Here is a 19,108-nt window from a genome sequence, read left to right on the forward strand (position 1 = left end):
CCCACCCTACCCTGCCCCACCTCTCCCAGCCGTCTGCTCTGACTCTGGACTCACGCAAGCTGTCTGCCATGCAGTCTGCTTCAGGACTGGCCCTTGGCACCCATATGTGTGTCGTGCTCTGGGACAAATGGGGAATGTAGAGCTCGATACCTAGTAGTCCCCATGTGTCTAGTTCTGGCTCCCAGGTAAGTGCAGGGAGGCTTGCTAGGCCCAAAAACAGGGCGCACTGGGGTGTGTGTGTGTGCAATGCATCCCCCCGCACCCCATTTTGGCTCCCCTGTGGCTCCAAGGAGCCTTGCTAGGCCCAAAATGGGGTATGGGGTGTGTGTGGCGCACGGCCTCATGCCCAGAGGTGGTATTCAGCTGGTTCTGACAGGTTCTGGAGAACCAGTAGTGGAAATTTCGAGTAGTTCGGAGAACCGGCAAATCCCACCTCTGACTGGCCCCACCCCCATCTCTTCTCTGCCTCCCATTGAGTCCCAGCTGATCGGCTGGGTCTTCTTTGCTGCCCTGCACAGGAGAATGGAGCTGGAAAGCAGGCTAGTGCGGTGGAGAAGGAATAAGGATTTTGCAGTATCCTTCCCCTGCCATGCCCACCAAGCCACGCCCACAGAACCGGAAGTAAAAAATATTGCTCACGCCCCATTTTTGCTCCTATGAGGCTGCAGGGAGGTTCCTACACCCAAAATGAGAATCTGAACTACTAACAGCCAAGGGAAATTAGCAGGAGATAAGGAATTCACAGCGGGTTAAAGTTAGATCTCTGGTTGTAAGTCACTATTTTCAGTGCTGTTGTAAATGAACTGTTGTAAGTCGAGGATTACCTGTGTATTCATGAGACTCCTTTGTAAAGAGGAGAATATTTGCAATTTGTCTACAGGGAGTGTTAAATGGATCATAACGCGTGTATTTGTGTTTCATTTCCTGAAAGGGCGAACATCACTTTGCCTGAATGAATTTGTGTCCGTTGTGTTGCTTCTTTCAGACACATCAGCCGGTCTTCATCCAGCTGCTACAATCTGCTTTCAGAATTTACAACTGTACTTGGCCAAGTCCAGCCCAGAAGTCTTCCGTGGAATCTTGCATCAAGACATTGGCCGAAGTCGGTGGGTAATTTTAATGGTTCTTTTCTTAATTCTTCCTTTCAGGAATCACATGGAATGGTAATAATTTTCATGAAATTAGCTTTCTGGAAATTTGTCTCTAATTTAGGGCATGTTGTTCTGACAAGGGGTTACTGAGGCCATAATTACGCACACGCTCAGTTACAATAAATCTTGTTTTATTTCAGTGCTGGGAATTATGTTCATTCCCAGCCCGTAATGAGTCCCAAACAGTCCCTCGAGATAAGCACCCACCTTTCTCTCCTTTCATTTGCTGCCAACAACTAAAGTGCCAAATGAACTATAAAACAAACAACTGAAGTACAAAGTCCACACAGAGCTTCAAGGTTGAATCTGAACAGAGTGAACGACTTTGCTTCCTGCAAAGGTTTCTCTATCTTTGCCTGTCCTTTATATCTTATGGGAGGGGCAGTCACCTCCAAGCCTCACTCCCAAGTCGCCCCTTTTGTCTTAGCTGCTCTTGCTTTCTGGCAGCTCTGTGCATATGCACACTGGGAATAGGCTCCCTTTGTTCCTCTTCCTCGCTGCTGCCAGACTCTGGAGGCTCCAGAGGCAGCACCCCATTCCCAGATGGCCCTGGCCCCATCTCTGCATCGGATGCAGGACCCTCATCCGAGCCCTCTCCAGACTCCCGGACTGGTCCCCGTTCTTCCCCACTGTCCGATTCCTCTGCCGTCTGCACAGGCTGCTGGCGAACCACAACACATGTCAAGTTCCTCAACTTCCATTTTCCAAAGATTAGGGGTGCTCCGAAGTTGTGACATGCCTTGGGGATTGTAAAGATACATTGGTGACTTGAATATAATTTAGATGGGCCTGGTAAGTCACTACATAAATGTCATAACTTTTCAACATGTTTGTTTGTTTCATTGGTAAGTTTGTACAACATCCATTAAAAAACCCCTAAAAGATGACAATCTCTGTGGGGGGAAAAAACCATGATATGCTCTGTGTAACATCCCTCATAAAGGTAGTCCCCGACTTATGACGCTAATTGAGTCCCAGATTTTTATGGCTAAGGGAGAACTTTGCTAAGTGAGTTTTGCCCCATGTTATGACCTTCCTTGCCACTGTTGTTGAGTGAATTGCTGCAGTTGATAAGGTAGCAGGCTAGTTGTTTAGTGAATCTGGTTTCCTCATTGACTTTGCTCGTCAGAGGGTTGGAAAAAAAATAACATTATGATGTGGGAAGGAAGAGGAAAGGGGGAAGGAAGGAAGGGAGGGAAGGAAAGGAGAAGGGAGGAAGGAAAGGAAGGAAGGAAGGGAGGGAGGGGAGGGAGGGAGGGGAGGGAGGGAGGGAAGAAGGAGGAAGGGAAGGATGGAAGAGAGAAAGAACGAAGGAAAGGAAGGAAGGAAGAAAAGAAGGAGGAAGGGATGGAAGGAAGGGAGAAAGGAAGGAAGGAAAAAGGAAGGAGGGTGGGAAGGAAGGAAGTGGGAAGGAAGGGAGGGAAGGGAGGAAGGAAGGAGGGGGAGGGAAAGAAGGAAGGAAGAAAGGAAAGAAGGAGGAAAGAAGGAAGGAAGGAAAGAAGGAGGAAGGGAAGGAAGGAAGTGGAAAGGGAGGGAGAGGAGGAAGGGAGGGAGGAAGGGGGAGGAAGGAAGGAAGGAAGGAAGGAAGGAAAGGATGAGAGAGTCAAAGTTCCATTCTCAGTAACTTTTTATGTCCGACATGACTAACTTGATCTCTTGGTTTGATGTATTTCTTGTATGCCTGTGTGTGGTTGCACATATACTGATACAATTTTAATGCGCTTTTTCCAAAGCCAAGAACCGTGGCATTGCGATCCCAGTGGACCTGGATAGCCAAGTGAACACGCTCTTCATGAAGAGCCACACCAACATGATCCAAAGAGCAGCCATGGGCTGGCGGATGTCCGCTAGGAGCGGCCCCCGCTTTAAAGAGCCCCTCGGAGGACCTTCCTGGGATTACAGGAACATCATTGAGAAACTCCAGGTATGCTAGAAAAGTGTGTCCCCCAAATACTCAGGTAAAACAGGGTCTAGATCAGGGAATGGCCAAAGTGGGCAACTTTAAGACCTGTGGACTTCAACTCTCAGAATTCCCCAGCCAGCATGTTTTACCTATTTTATATGTATATGTTTTGGGAAGGAAGAAGAGGAGGAAAGGGGGAAGAGGGAGAGGGAGGGACAGGAAGAGACAGGAAGGGAGGGAGGGAGGGAGGAAAAGGAAGGAAAGGAGAGAGGAAGGGACAGGAAAGGAAGGAAGGAAGGGATGGAGGGAGTGATGGAGGGAAGGCAGGAAGGAAGGGACAGAGGAAGGAAGGAAGGGAGAGAGGGAGGGTGAGAGGGAATGACAGGAAGAGACAGGAAGGAGGGGAGGGAAAAAGAGAGGAAGGGACAGGAAAGGAAGGAAGGGATAGAGGGAGGAAGGGAGGGAGGAAAGAAGGATGGAAGGAAGGAAGGGAAAGAGGGAGGGAGAGGGAGAGGGAGTGAGAGGAAGAGACAGGAAGGGAGGGAGGGAGGATAGGAAAGGAAGGAAGGGACAGGGGGAGAGAAGGCAAGAAAGGAAGGAAGGGATAGATGGATGGAGGCAGGGAGACAGGGAAGGTAAGAAGGAGAGAGGAAGGAAAGAAAGAAGGGAGGGAAGAAACTTTGGACATCCCTGGTCTAGGTGATGACTGATCATCGTGTTTTTGAGTTGTTGAATGAAATCCACACAACCCATTGGTGTTGTAAGTTGTCAGTATGTGCTTGCTGTTTCCCCTTTGTCAACTTAGTTGCCTTGAAATGGGAAAACATCAAAAACAAAGCTTGCATCCTGCTGTTTTTGTCAGAAAACTATCCAGATGCTTCAGCCAAGAATCCTTATTTTACTGTCGTTCTTTTAGGACGTGGTGGCCTCCTTGGAAGAGCAGTTCAATCCTATGATGCAAGCTGAATTTTCGGTGTTGGTGGATGTCTTACGGAGCCCTGAACTTCTCTTCCCCGAAGGGAGTGAGGCTAGGATTAGATGTGGAGCCTTCATGTCCAAGTAAGGGCTGAAGCGACTCGACAAAGTTACTCCAGAACATGTTTCACGGCTCGGTTTCTGTGGGGTCCTTGGGGGGGTCTCTGAGTTTGGTGGTTTTCTCTTTTTTCTTTGACGTTTCATGACCCGGTTAGGTAGCATCATGAGGAGGGTATGAGTTTGAATCCTAGCTAGAGGCAGATATTTCTCTCTCTGGCCACACTGAGAATATATCTGCTGAACAAAACTCAGCGCTGGCGACAGGGAGGGAATCTGGCCAGTAAAACACTCTGCTAGCTCCATTCATTTGTCCAGATTCCACCCGCAAGGGATTATGGGGTTGTTAAAAGAGGATGATGATCAGTGCTAGCTAGAAAATGTTACCTAACTGGGGGATGAAAAGTCTGCAAGAAGACCACCAAGCTCAGAGAGCACCAAGATTGTCTTCTCCTCCTCCTCCTGCTCCCTGCAAACCCTCCTGGTACTGATGAGGTTCCCTAATTGGGTCATGAAATGTCTGCAAGAAAACTACCAAGCTCAGAGACCCCACAGTCCTCCTCCCCCCATTCCTCTTATTCCTCCCCCTCTTCGCCTTCTCCTCCTCGCCTTCTCCTCCTCCTCCTCCTCCCGAACTCCACTCCCTTCTAGCACTGAAGTCATCATCTAGCCAAGTAATGAAATATCTGCAAGAAAACAACCAAGCTCAGAGACCATCAAGGATCCGATGCACAGGTGGGTATTCAGCTGGTTCTGACCGGTTCTAGAGAACCGGTAGCGGAAATTTTGAGTAGTTCAGAGAACTGGCAAATCCCACTGGAAATTTTGTCGTATTCTTCCCCTGCCACGCCTACCAAGCCACGCCCACAGAACCGGTAATAAAAAAAATTGAACCCCACCACTGATCCTATGGTATAATGCTGCACTACAAATATTTTCTTCTATGAGTGTTAATTTTCTTTCTGGAAGGTTCCTTGTCATGTTTTTTTTCCTTCATTAACCTCACACAACATGGAAAAGCAAAACGTGATTTACCTTGGAGGCTGAAAAAAACCCTTTAACGAAGAGGAAGCTGTTACAGTAATTTATTCCCTCTCTAAGTTAATGTATTTCCAATAAAGGAGAATATTTGTAGCTCAAGGGTGAACTGTGGACTTCTTAGTGTTCTCTGAGTTTGGTTGTTTTCTTGCAAACGTTTCATGACCCAACTAGGTAACATCATCAGTTCTGGTAAGGAGTTGGCTTTGCTCTCAGTTATATTCCTTTGCAAGGGAAATAATGTTACATTTTGCCTGATGTTTTATTTTAAGGTTGATCAACCATACAAAACGGCTAATGGAGAAGGAAGAAAAACTTTGCATCAAAATCCTCCAGACTTTGCGGGAAATGCTCGACCAGAAAGATAGCTTTGTTGAAGAGGTAGGCCCAGATCTTATTCCCGAAAAGTATGTTAGATACAGATACAAAAGAATAGAGTTGGAAGGGACCTTATAATAAGGTCACTTAGTCCAACCTATACCCTTTCTGATGTGCTGTATCAGCTGTGATTTTTAAGTAAAAAGTGTGCAAATCTAATGGAGGATAAATACTTTCATCAGATTTCCAGGGCAAAGTGAATGAATTCTAGGGGGAAATTTGAACCATCTTGAAAAAAAGGAATGGAATGGAATGGAATGGAATGGAATAGAATAGAATAGAATAGAATAGAATAGAATAGAATAGAATAGAATAGAATAGAATAGAATAGAATAGAATAGAATAGAATAGAATAGAATAGAATAGAATAAAATAGAATAAATATTGGAATGAAGAATATAATAAGAATAGAATAGAACAGAACAGAATAGATATTGGAATAAAGAATAGAATAGAAGGAATAGAATGAATAGAATAGAATTAAAAAAAAGAATAGAATGAATAGAATAGAATAAAAAGAATAGAATAGATATTGGGATGAAGATTAGAATAGTATAGAATTAATAGAATAGAATAGAATAGAATAGAATAGAATATTGGGATGAAGAATAGAATAGAATAGAATAGAATAGAATAGAATAGAATAGAATAGAATAGAATAAAGTCTAATAGAAAGAATAGAAAATATGGAATAGAATAGAATAGAATATAGAATAGAATAGAAAATGGAACAGAAAATAGAACAGAATAGAATGGAATGAAAACTAGACTAAAATACTTCTAATCCCAGATAGACAGATTATAATTTTGAAGGAAAAGGATAAGGGTGGCAGGATGGGAAGAAAGAGGTAAGAACAAAGAAGTAGAGAAGAAGAGAAAGTGATGAAAAGACACGTCAGAAGGAGAAGCCTTAGATTTTAGTTTAATATTGTTTTTTTCACAGAAAAACAGCTCCTGGGTATTCATAATCAGGAAAAACTGCACAAAATAACATGCGATGCTGTTTGTCATGTTGCCTCACCAGATGGCAGCACTTGACTGACTTTGAGTAGGATCAACAGCTAACAGAGTTGAGTTGAGGCTGGTTAGGACTTGATTGCAAAATCTTTCAGTCAATCAATCAGAATAGAGTTGGAAGGGACCTTGGAGGTCTTCTAGTCCAGCCCTCTGCTCAAGCAGGTGACCCTATTCCATTTCAGACAAATGGCTCTTCTTAATCACCTCCAATGATGGAGCACCCACAACTTCTGAAGGCAAGCTGTTGCGCTGGCTAATTGTCCTCCCTGTTAGGAAGTTTCTCCTTAATTCCAGGTTGCTTCTCTCCTTGATGAGTTTCCATCCATTGCTTTTTGTCTTGCCTTCTGGTGTTTTGGAAAATAGGTTGAACCCCTCCTCTTTGTGTCCGAAGGTCCACAGAACTGTCATTCTGAAGCTGTATTAACTGTCTTGTGGAAAAGAAAAGAAAAATCATAAGGGAGAATTTCCATTTATTTCCTTCCTCCCTTCCCGAAGAGTCCCAAGGCAGGATTGCAAGATACTGTCAATCTAGCTTTTCAATAAAATCACCTTAACAGAATAACAGAATAATCATTGACTTATGACTTCTATTTCTATTTAGAATAGAGTAGAGTAGAGTAGAATAGAGTAGAATAGAATGCAGAATAGAACAGAATGGAGTAGAATAGAATGCAGAATAGAAAAGAATGGAATTGAATAGAATAGAATGCAGAATAGAAAAGAATAGAGTAGAATAGAATAGAATAGAATAGAATAGAATGCAGAATAGAACAGAATAGAGTAGAATAGAATGCAGAATAGAACAGAATAGAGTAGAATAAAATGCAGAATAGAACAGAATAGAGTAGAATAAAATGCAGAATAGAAAAGAATAGAGTAGAAATAAAATGCAGAATAGAAAAGAATGGAATAGAATAGAATAGAATGCAGAATAGAAAAGAATAGAGTAGAATAAAATGCAGAATAGAAAAGAATAGAGTAAAATAGAATGCAGAATAGAACAGAATAGAGTAGAATAGAATGCAGAATAGAAAAGAATGGAATGGAATGGAATGGAATAGAATAGAATAGAATAGAATAGAATAGAATAGAATAGAGAAGAGCAGAATAGAATAGAAGAGTTGGAGGGGACCTTTGAAGTCTTCTAGTCCAACACTCTGTTCAAGCAGGAGACCCTATACCATTTCAGTCAAAGGATTGTCCAATCTCTTCCTAAAAACCTCCAGTAATGGAGCACCCACAACTTCTAGAGGCAAATAATTCCACTGGTTCATTGTTCTCCCTGTCAGAAAAATCTCTCCTTATTTCTAGGTTGCATCTCTCCTTGATCAGCTTCCATCCATTATTCCTTGTCTGGCCTTCAGGTAATATTTACTTTCCCATAAGTTCAACCCGCCGTAAATTCCACACTTTCAAATGATGGGAAATCTTAACATAATGTTCCACTGGTTCATTGTCTTCAGGAAATTCTCCTTAGTTCCAGGTTGCTTCTCTCCTTGGTTAGTTTCCATCCGTTGCTTCTTCTCCTGCTTTCAGCTTTGGAGAATAGCTTGACTCCCTCTTCTTTGGGGCAGCCCCTTAGCTATAGGAAGACTGCTATCATGTCAACCCTTATCCTTCTTTCCATTAAACTAGATATACCCATCTTGTTAGGATTCCTGACTGGTTTACCCTGTGAGGCTGACATCAACCTTGTAAACACAATTCTCACCCCTCTCCTTTACAGCTCAAGAAATTAGACAGGCATCTTCTTGAGCTTCTTTCTCTGAAGCTGAAGGCTGAAGGCTTTGCTAGGTCACCTGAACCGGTCCTTAAGGCAGCATCTTCTTCAGATCTTCCCAAAATTGCCATTCCATATATCTGCAGGTATTCTGGCCTTCAGCTTTGAGACGTTCACATGTTGTTGACACAAACCCTGGAGACTTTTTCACTCTTCGGTATGTTAAAAAAAAAAAAAAGGAAATTTGGAGCTTAACTGGCGTTGCTTATGTCAACAAGTCTAGGTTTTGTCCTCAGCTTGGCAACTCTACTGCAATTCTACAAGAGAATTAACAGTTTTTTTCTTTTCCTTCCAAATTTGGTTGTGGTGTGTGTGTATGTGTGTGTGTATATACACACACATATATATTTGTTTTCTTAAGTTTTCGCGGGTACTTACATGTATGGTATTCAGCTTTGTTAGGGTATTTTCCCACGTCATTATAGTTGTGCTTTTAAAGTTGTAGCAACGTTTCGGCAGAATCTCATCTGCCATCATCAGGCTTCTGTATTGTGTTCAACTTTAAAAGCACAACTATAATGACGTGGGAAAATACCCGAACAAAGCTGAATACCATATATGAGTGGCCCTAACAGCAAATGTATTTAAAATCAGTGTGCCATTAAAGCTAGATTCTGAAATTAACAGAATTGGAAGGGACCTTGTAGGTCATCTAGCCCAAACCCCCAAACCCCCAGCCAAGCAGGAGACACTACACCATTTCTGACAGATGGCAGCCCAGTCTCTTCTTGAAAGCCTCCAGGGACGAAGCTCCCACAACTTCTGAAGGCAACTTCTGTTCCCTGGGTTGATTGTTCTCCCTGTCAGGAAATGTCTCCTTCTTTCCAGGTTGAATCTCTCCTTGTTCTGTTTCCATCCATTGTTCCTTGTCTGGCCTTCAGGTGCCTTGCAAAATAGCTTGACCCCCTTCCTCCTCTCTGGGGCAGCCCCTCAAATATTGGAAGGCTGCTCTCATGTCTCCCTTGGTCCTTCTCTTCCCTAGACTAGCCAGGCCTAGTTAATATTTAAAAAGATTAATTGTATTTGGCAAAAGCCATGCGATACGCTTTGAATAGAAAGTTGAGTCTCCCAATTCTTGCAAAATCGCATCTCTCAACTGCTTTGTGGGGTACAATCCTTCATTAGGGACTGCCAATGGCCATTAAAAATAGACCATTGTATGTCGAGGACTACCTGTCCGGGAATGCCCTTGAAGCATCCATCCCCTAAAAGGAGGAACTGGGGATGGAAGCGACCCTCCAGTTCTTAGCCAGCCTGTTGCTTGTTTGGGTTTTTATAGCATTGTGTACATGTTTAACTTAAATCAAATATTTCTGGTTATTTTGTCCCCCTGTGCATCCTTGCTCCTCGCAACCGTGCACCTGCCTGGATGGGGTCAGAGTCTCTGGTGGTGCGTTGTGGGCCCCCACTCCCCTGGCATGTGGCCGTCCATGTGCGGGTGCAGCTGAGAGGCAGCGGGGTGCAACAGCTCGTCAGAGGGTGTTCAGAGACTGCGGCGCTCGCAGCCGGCAACAGCCCGCCGTTGTGTAACTCTCTGGCAAGCGTCTGGCACGGGCTTCTGCGGAGGAGCCGCCTGACGTGGCTGGCCGAGCGCCTGGCCCTGAAATTCAACATTTTCTGAATGAGCCGTGAGGCTGCATGACTTAAGCTGCCCACCTGGTGAGGGGGGGGAGGGCTGGAAAGCCAAGGGGACGGTTAGCGGAGGAGGCCATCATGTACCAGCTGGGAAATTGCCGGTTGGCATTCCAAGCAGGGTAGAGAGGAAGGTGGGGGGGGCGTTTGGCATAGCTGATATGTACATCATTGTGGCGCCCGCAAGGGGGAAATGGAAAGGTGTTATGCAACTGGCTGGACAAAAACAGAAACGGCTCCCTTCGGTTCCCCTTGTTTATCTTCCTTCCTTCCTTCCTCCTTTCTCTTTCTTTTTCTTTCTCTTTCTTCCTTTGCCTTCCTTCTTTTTTGTTCTTCTCTCTTTCTTCTTTCTTTTTTCCTTCTTTCTTTCCTTCCTACTTTCCTCCCTCCCTCTTCCTCCCTCCCTCTCTTTCCTTCCTTCCTTTCTCTTCTTTCTTTCTTTTTTCTTTTCTTTCTTTCCTTCTTTCTTTTTTCCTTTTTCTCTTTCTTCTTTCTCTCTTTCCTTCCTTCATTCCATCCTTTCCTATATCCCTCCCTCCCTCCCTCCCTCCCTCCCTCTCTCTCTTTCTTTCTTTCTTTCTTTCTTTCTTTCTTTCTTTCTTTCTTTCTTTCTTTCTTTCTTTCTTTCTTTTTTCTTTCTTCTTTCTTTCTTTCTTTCTCTTTCCTTCTTTCCTTCCCTCAGTATTTCCTTTCTTCTTTCTTTTCTTCTTTCCTTCTCTTCCTCCTTCCCTCACTATTTCCTTCCTTCTTTTTTCTTTCCTTCCTTCCTCTCTCTTTCTTTCTTTTTACTTTCTTTCCTTCTTTCCTTCCCTCCCTCCTTCCCTCACTTTCTTTCCTTCCTTCTTTCTTTCCTTCTTTCTTTTCTTCTTTCCTTCCCTCCCTCCTTCCCTCACTATTTCCTTCCTTCCTTCCTATTTCTTTCTTTCTTTCCTTCTTTTCTTCCCTCCCTTCTTCCCTCACTATTTCCATCCTTTTTCTTTCTTTCTTTCCTTCCCTTCCTCCTTCCTTATTCATTCTTTCTTTCTTTCTTTCTTTCTTTCTTTCTTTCTTTCTTCCTTCTTCCTTCTTCTTCCTTCTTTCTTTCTTTCTTTCTTTCTTTCTTTCTTTCTTTCTTTCTTTCTTTCTTTCTTTCTTTCTTTCTTTCTTTCTTTCTTTCTTTCTTTTCTCTGTTTCTTTCTCTCTTCTTTCTGTTTCTTCCTCCTCCACTGCTCCCCCTCCACACCAAGGTTGATCAAATTCTCTTCTGCAAGGCAGGTAGCCTTCACGCCATCCACTCTCCAGCTGCCCACCTGCTTCCCTGGGCGGGAGGCCATTGTTGGCTTTCAAGGCATGTTAAGAGTGCAGATGGAGTGGCAAGGGATATGAGGCAGTCCCCTAGACCAATACCTGGGAATACAGGTGGGCTTTGTAGGTGGGTGTGTTGTTGTTCTTTTTTTAATGCACACACGTGCGTCACATGGGTTTTCAGATAAATTCAGATGACTTGCACAAGTTCCTTGCAGCCGACGGGTGTTTCCTGAATTTCAATTCAGGGAGTAGAAAGAACCTGCTGTTAGTTATACTCCTCCAGAAGAAAGGATCACAGCAAACCAGCTGGACATTTACAAATTCCTGTTGTTCTCTCGTGGGTTTTGTTTTTATCTCCTTGTTGCTATTGTTCAACAAAAGAGTCTTACTAACGCTTTACAATAAGGCCTTTATTATGCTGCTGCTTCAAAGCCTACTATATGCTGTATTGTCATTGCTGAAGGATTGGGAGTCAGCTGGGTGCTATTTACATTCCAGATTAGTTATACTTTTGAAAGCTATAAAGTCCTTACAGGGGAACACCGGATGGGAAGAACCACATGCTCGTTTAATGTGAATAACAGTGTTGTTAACTGGTTTGTGTATCACCCTGGTTTTGAAATAGATTGTGATGATGTCTGTAGAGCTTCAATTGCAGGCGCTCTTGAATTCCAAGAAGGGACATTTCAAAATTCAATCAGAAATTTAGCCACGATGGATCCTTTTTCTGCTTCTCTACTTGGCTAATTTTAACCTTGAAATGTTGGGTGGGATATAGGGAATCCTTGTTTAGCGAACTGCCTTGTACACTGACTGTTTGCAACTTCTTAGATCCTATGCAAACTCTTCTGAGTTATGCTGCATCTATAGGACATGGCCACATAAATTAGAATAGAGTAGAGTAGATTAGAGTATAGAGTAGAGTTTATAGAATAACAGAGTTGGAAGGGACCTTGGAGGTCTTATAGTCCAACCCCCTTCTCAGGCAAAAAACCCTATATCACTTCAGACAATCTCTTCTTTAAAACCTCCAGTGACGGAGCACCCATAACTTCTGATGGCAAACTGTTCGACTGATTAATTGTTCTATCAGGAAATTTCTCCTTAGTTCTAAGTTGCTTCTCTCCTTGATTAGTTTAGAATAGAATAGAATAGAATAGAATAGAATAGAATAGAATAGAATAGAATAGAATAGAATAGAATAGAATAGAATACCCTGTTTCTCCAACAATACGGCCTCCCCAATAGGAAGTCCCAGCATGTTTTATAGGCATGAAATGAAATTAAGCCCCCCCCCAAATTAAGGCCTATATTAAAACATGCAAAATGTGGGGAATGGTGGGGGCTTGTCATTAGGAAGTACTTTTGTTGCACACCCGGATATGGTGCTGACTGCGTTGACCCGATATGAAGTGCCCCACCAACACCGAGGTCAACATCCAAGCCGCGCCTGCCCGAAGATGCAAAGGGGGGGGGATTAAGTCACCCCCAAAAAGACGGCCTAGCCATTTTTTCGGGGCTCAAAAAAAAAATAAGACCCAGGCTTATTATATGAGAAACACGGTAGAATTATGGAAGAGAAGAGAGAGCATAGAATGGAATGGAATGGAATGGAATGGAATGGAATAGAATTGTGGAAGAGAAGAGAGAGTAAAGTAGAATAGAATAAAATAGAATAGAATAAGGAATAAGAATAGAATAGAATAGAATAGAATAGAATAGAATAGAATAGAATAGAATAGAATAGAATAGAATAGAATAGAAATCATGCAGTTTCTTTTAGAATTACAATAGAGGAGTAGTGTTTTGCAATGCATTGCAGACTTGAAAATAAAATACCTAGGAATACATTTACCACTCTCTTTAATTCTTACTCTTTGTTTTGACCTTATTAAAGGGGAGCAACCTGAGGAAAATACTTCTCAACCGCTATTTTAAAGGAGACTATGGAGGGAACATCAACGGTCCACTGTCTGGCAGCTATGGCAAACCCCTGCAAAGTGGAGGTAAACAGGGTTTAAAACATCTGGAGGTAGAACAGCTCTTTGGGTTTTTCCCCCTAGTGTAGTTCATGGGAATATATTTGTGGGAACTGTCGTTTGGTCTAGTGGTTAAGGCATCAGACTAGAAAGCAGGAGACAGGGAATTCTAGTCCTGCCTTAGGCATGAAAGCCAGCTGGGTGATCTTGGGCCAATCACCAGGAGACAGGGATCTGATAGGATAGGACAGGACAGGAGGAGAGGAGAGGAGAGGAGAGGAGAGGAGAGGAGAGGAAAGGTAAGAGAAAAGACGAGAGGAGAGGAGAGAAGAGAAGAGGAGAGAAGAGAAGAGAAGAGAAGAGAAGAGAAGAGAAGAAGAAGAGAGGAGAGAGAGAGAGAGAAGAGAGGAGAGAAGAGAAGAGAAGAAGAGAGAAGAGAAGAGGAGGAGAGGAGAGGAAAACAGAGGAGAGGAGAAGAAAGGAGAGAAGAGAAGACAACAAGAGGAAAGAAGAGAAGAGAAGAAGAGGAGAGAAGAGAAAGAGAAGAGGGGATGGGATGGGATGGGACGGAATAACAAGACAAGACATTACAATTTAAGAAATAAGAGGAGAGGAAATGAGACAATCCTTAACTGAGATGTTACTGCCCCAATTGTCAATTAAACCGATTAATTTCAGGCACCTTCTCAGGACAAGATGTGGACAAGTCTGGGGCATCCATGCATGACATTCAGTGTCTCTTGGACAAAGAAGGGGCTTCAGAACTGGTCACCGATGTCATCGTTAGCACCAAAAACGACCGGATCTTCTCGGAGGCCATCTTGCTTGGCATTGCATTGCTGGAAGGAGGAAATACCCAAATCCAGGTGCATTTTGGTACCTTAATATTTTCCAGCCAATTTTAACCCTCGAATTTCCTAAGGCAAAGAAGGAAACAGGAACAGGGTTGAGAACAATAAGGAAAATAACTAAAAATATTATAGCCGGTATCGTAATGGCATTTTATATCAAAAGAACTGTTGTGGCCAGCTTTTGTAAGTATGTAGTGTGTGATTTGTGGATGTCATGCCCCTGTTGGAATCTGATTCCGAGGGGGAGGCTGAGCAGCTGACAGGGAGTGGGAGTGTGGCTCCGTTGGCTGTGGAAGAAACGGGGAAGGACAAAGTCTGGCTGGGCAGAGCAGGGGTGAGGTAGAACAAGGGAGAGGGAATTTAGAGGAAGACCCAGGCCCACCCACTCTTCATCCTAGGGCATGCAGGGAGGAACAGAGAAGGGAGCAATGAGAGTTGTGTGACTTATGGGGGATGAAAGGGCCCTGATTCCCTTCATTAGCCACACCTGGGAACACAGTGTTTAAAAAGGGAAGCTGCACGCAGCAAGCTGTTGGGAGCAAATTGTGAATTATCATCACGTGATCCCATTTTGCGATATGCAGAGTCCATGGGAAAGCCAGATTCACTTAAGAACCGCATGACTCACTTAAGAACTGCTGGGATTCCTTTAACAATGGTGGCAAGAAAAGTTGTAAAGCGCAGCAAAGCTCACTGAACCACCGTCTCACTTAGCAACATCCATTTTGGGCTCGATTGTGGTCATAAGTCGAGGACACACCTTATTGTGATGTCACAATAAGGTCGGAGGTTTTAGGGATGCCTCGCATCTGAACTACTTCACAAAAATTGATACCCGAATGATTAGGATTTAAATTTGGAAGAAAAAGCAGGGAATTTGATCAAATACCAGGTTACGTACGAGTACAAATTGTGAATTAGCAATTTTAATGTGTCAAAAATCCATTGTCTTTCTGGAGCCCTGTAGAAATAAACCCCTACTTCGTTTTCTGTTGTATTTTTTCCCCCCTCTTTAGTATTCCTTTTATCAACAATTAAACGAGCGGAAAAAGTCCGAAAAGTTTTTTAAAGTTTTGTATGATCGGATGAAAACGGCCCAACTGGAAATTCGCTCCACGGTGACGGTGAACACGATTGATCTGAGCAGCAAAAAGAAAGATGAGGAAAGCGACGTGACTGTGTCAGCTCCAAAGAAGAGAGGTAAAGGGGGGGGGGAAAGGGGGGGGATATTTCTTGCCATAAGCTGGTTTCAGGGCAGTTAGAAGAAAAACAGATTTTGGTAAAAAAAACAAAACAAAAAAAACAAAAAACAGGAATAAGAGCACTTGTGATTTAGCGTGGCCTGGACTGATATATATGTATATATACTACCTGAGTATAAAAATCTAATTAATAAATAAAGGTTTTCCTAAATCACTATTGTACTTCTTAGGACTTCAAGATAGCCTATGGTAAAATGAAATACATCGAAGTACAATTCTACTGTTATAGAATTCATTCATTCGTTTGTTCATTCGTTCATTCATTCGTTCATTTGTTGATTAATTCGTTCATTAATTCATTCATTAATTCGTTCATTCATTTGTTCATTCATCCGTTCATTCGTTTGTTCATTTGTTCATTCATTCCTTCATTTGTTCATTCATTCATTCTTTTGTTCATTTACTCTCTCTCTCTCTCTTTTTGTAACCTTTATTGAAAAATTAAAACATTAAAATACAAAATACAATACAAATATTTAAAATGAGGGTGTTATGCATGTTACAATCCATTTTGACAGTGCTTACATTTCAATTGTTATTCCAGGTGCGTATTTTATACTCCTATTTGTTCGTGTGTGTGTGTGTGTGTGTGTGTCCGTGTCCGTGTCCTGTCTTTCTAAATTATACATTCCTTATTTATTTAATTGCTTAATTCTATCATTTATCTAATGGCACAATTTTCCCATACTTTATAGTAAACTGAGTCATCCTTCTCTTTTAATTCTAATGAAAGTTTGTCCATTTCTGCGCAGTCGAAGATCTTTTGGATAATTAAACTATCTGTCAGCATAGAATCTCCTTTCCAATGTTATGCAAGTGCTAATCTTGTTGCTGTTATTATATGCAGGATTAAATATTTTATCTCTTTTGTATAATTCCAGTATGGCAGCCTTCTCATACACATGACTCTAAGCAGCCAACAGTTTAAAATAAATAGGAACAAAACAAAATACAATCGGTAATTAAAAACAGAAACAACTCAATTTATTCATTTATCATTTTGATTATGATGTAATTAATTTGTCTGCAGGTAGTCCTCATCCACAATCAAGCCCCAAATTTATGTTGCTAAGTGAGATATTTGTTGAGTGACTTTCCCCCCACTTTATGACTTCTCTTGCCACCATTGTTAAGTGAATCATTGCAGATGTTAAGTTAGTCACACAACTGTTAAGAGAATTTGGCTTCCCCATCAACTTTGCTGGTCAGCAGGTCACAAAAGGGGATCACAGGACGCTGCGACCATCATAAATAGGAGTCAGCTGCCAAGCATCTATATTTTGATCATGCAACCATGGTCGTAAGTGTGAAAGAAGGTCACGTCATATTTTTCATTGCCATTGTAACTTTGAATGAACCAAATGAACTGTTGTAAGTTAAGGACTATACAGGGGTGCAATTCTACTGGTTTGGACCGGTTTGGGTGAACCGAACGTTAAGTTTTCATCTGGTTCGCCAAACTGGTATTTCAACCGACCAGCTGGCCCCACCCATCCCTCCCCTCCCAGGAGTCTCCACGTGGCCCATTTTTGATGTAGGTAAGTGTCATAGCCTCATTGGAGTCTGATTCTGAGGGGGAGATTGAGCAGCTGACAAGGAGCGGGAGTGTAGCTCCGGTGGCTGTGGAAGAAACGGGGAAACGGCACAGTCCAGCTGGGCATTCAGAGGAAAACCCAAGCCCACCCCCTCTTCATCCTACGGCACCCAGGGAGGAACGGAGAAGGGAGCAACGTGGCTTATGAGAGAGAAGAAGGCCCTGATCCCTTTCATTAGTTGCAGCTGGGAGAACGGCATATAAGTGGTGGAAGCAAAGCGTGCATTATCTTTGTTGAGGCTTATCTGGGCATCCTTATTTGGCATCCTCCCAACTGTGGTTGCTGTGTTATCTTGTGGAAGTCCGCAATTTATCATCCTGGCCTGCCGTGTTAATTACTTCAGTGTGGTTTGTGTTGGTTTTTTTTAAATTTCTAATTATCTTTACTTTGGGTTCAGACTGCATTTCTTTCCTTTGTAGACTGTTTTTGGAAGAGTTTGATCTCCACCCGAGGATAATTGGACATTGGGGGCCAGGTTGGAGGCATTAAAGGGAATTTATTCTACTTTCATGACTTTGTTATTTTTGTGTCACGCCCCGAGTCATCACAGTAAGTGCAGGGTCTGCGCGGAAGCTCTGGAAGGGGGAAAAACAGACCTTCTGGAAGTCCAGAAATGGGCCTGTTTCCAGCTTCCGGAGGACTTCCAGAGCTCAGGGGAAGCTGTTTTCACCCTCCCAGGGGCCCAAGGGAAGCCCCTGGGGAAGGCAAAAAAATGGCCCTCCCGGAAGTTCTGGTAGGCCATGCCCACCATGGCCATGCCCACCCAGCAACTGGGCAGCGAACCGGTTGCTGGGATTCTTTTAATTCCACCCCTGGGACCACCTCTATTTATTTGGTTGTTATTATTAGGAATAATAAATAAGAATTGTTCTGGAACTTTCCTGGAATAAACGCTCTCTGTGTGAAGCCCATTTTTTTAACTGTTGTTGGAGCCAAGTTGTTGGAGCCATGATGGATGTCATACGGCCGCGGTCAGGCACCAGGGTTGAGCAGTGAATTTGATTTGATCACAAAAGGTTTACTGAAGCATGAAAGTTGCATTTACCTGTCATAACCTCAAGCAGCACTTACTTCTCCCAGGATTGATGGGTCCAGAGATTGTGCCACCAACAATAGTTTTCAGACTGCGTAAAGCCAAGTATTTGTGAGGCGCAAAGACAGGCTCCAACTGCTTAACAGGCTCCAACTGTTAAGTTCCAGTTCAGATGATTTATTGCTCAGGCTTTGTTGTGGTTCGCCGGCAGCAGGTGTGGACGACTGAGGTCTTGGAGAGGGAGGGCTCAGATAAGGAGCTTGTGTGTGATGCAGGGATGGGGCCAGGGCCATCAGGGAGTGGAATGCTGCTTTTGGAGATTGTGGAGGCTGGCAGCAATGATGAAGAGGCCCCCGAGGAGCCCGTGCCCAGCGTGCATGCGCACGGGCCTGCTTGAAGGAAAGAGCAGCTGCAGCAGCACGGGCGACTCAGGAGTAAGGCTGCAAGGTAATGGCCCCTCTCTGAGGAGATAAAAGCCAGCTGAGAAACTGCAGTTTTTTGCAGAAGGCAAAGAAGTTTTACACTCGAGTCTGGTGGACATTAGAAATATCTGAGTTGGTGTTTGGAGACTCTTTGTGTTGGAATTATTGCTTAGTAACATTATCTGGTATTCTCGGCAGCCTTGCCAAACCTTGAAAGACTCTTTCTTATCGGAGCTAATTGGTCTGAAGCAGCCTTTTACCCGTGAAGGAACGGAATTCATAAAGAATCATTAAAAGTTTGTGCTGTTACCTTTGTCTTGTGTTTGTTTCCTTGGAACCAGGGTCAGAACAGGCTTACATACAAGGATCTAGTCAGCTAAGGGTCAGCACTGAATGGTGGCTTGATAAGAGCCAATGGAATTCAAGAGGGGTTGAACTTAGACCGTTTGTGGGAATGTAATGATTCTAGGCTGATTGCTCTCTTGACTCCACCTCCACTGTCTACCTTTCCTTCTACAGTATATGAAGTACACATTCATGTGTCCCAAAGGTGCTTTTTTTCAAGAGGCAACTGGACTTTCTTGTTTTTCCTTTTGGTAAGATGTTTTGCTTCTCATCCAAGAAACTTCTTCAGCTCTGGCAGGATACTGGGGAAAAGAAGGATTTATATTCCTTGCAGACAGCTGGTCATTTGCATCCATTTAGAGGGTCATTGAGGCCACTTGGAGGTTTATCTTTATCCTCAGGG

The 19,108-nt window shown here is 43.2% G+C and overlaps 1 protein-coding gene across 1 annotated transcript in view; it reads left to right on the forward strand.

Moving 5' to 3' along the window:
- Nucleotides 1-19,108, forward strand: part of ITPR2 (inositol 1,4,5-trisphosphate receptor type 2) — a 143,936-nt gene that overhangs the window by 89,624 nt on the left and 35,204 nt on the right. Inside the window, 7 exon segments of the mRNA XM_087967877.1 lie at nucleotides 986-1,106; nucleotides 2,885-3,075; nucleotides 3,971-4,113; nucleotides 5,397-5,505; nucleotides 13,116-13,224; nucleotides 13,876-14,063; nucleotides 15,065-15,248. Coding sequence (XP_087824003.1) covers nucleotides 986-1,106; nucleotides 2,885-3,075; nucleotides 3,971-4,113; nucleotides 5,397-5,505; nucleotides 13,116-13,224; nucleotides 13,876-14,063; nucleotides 15,065-15,248 — 1,045 coding nt within the window.

The sequence above is a fragment of the Notechis scutatus genome, chromosome 6, assembly GCF_049901735.1.
Source record: "Notechis scutatus isolate UNSWTSFEM ecotype Mainland chromosome 6, rNotScu1.2, whole genome shotgun sequence".
Taxonomy (NCBI): Eukaryota; Metazoa; Chordata; class Lepidosauria; order Squamata; family Elapidae; genus Notechis; species Notechis scutatus.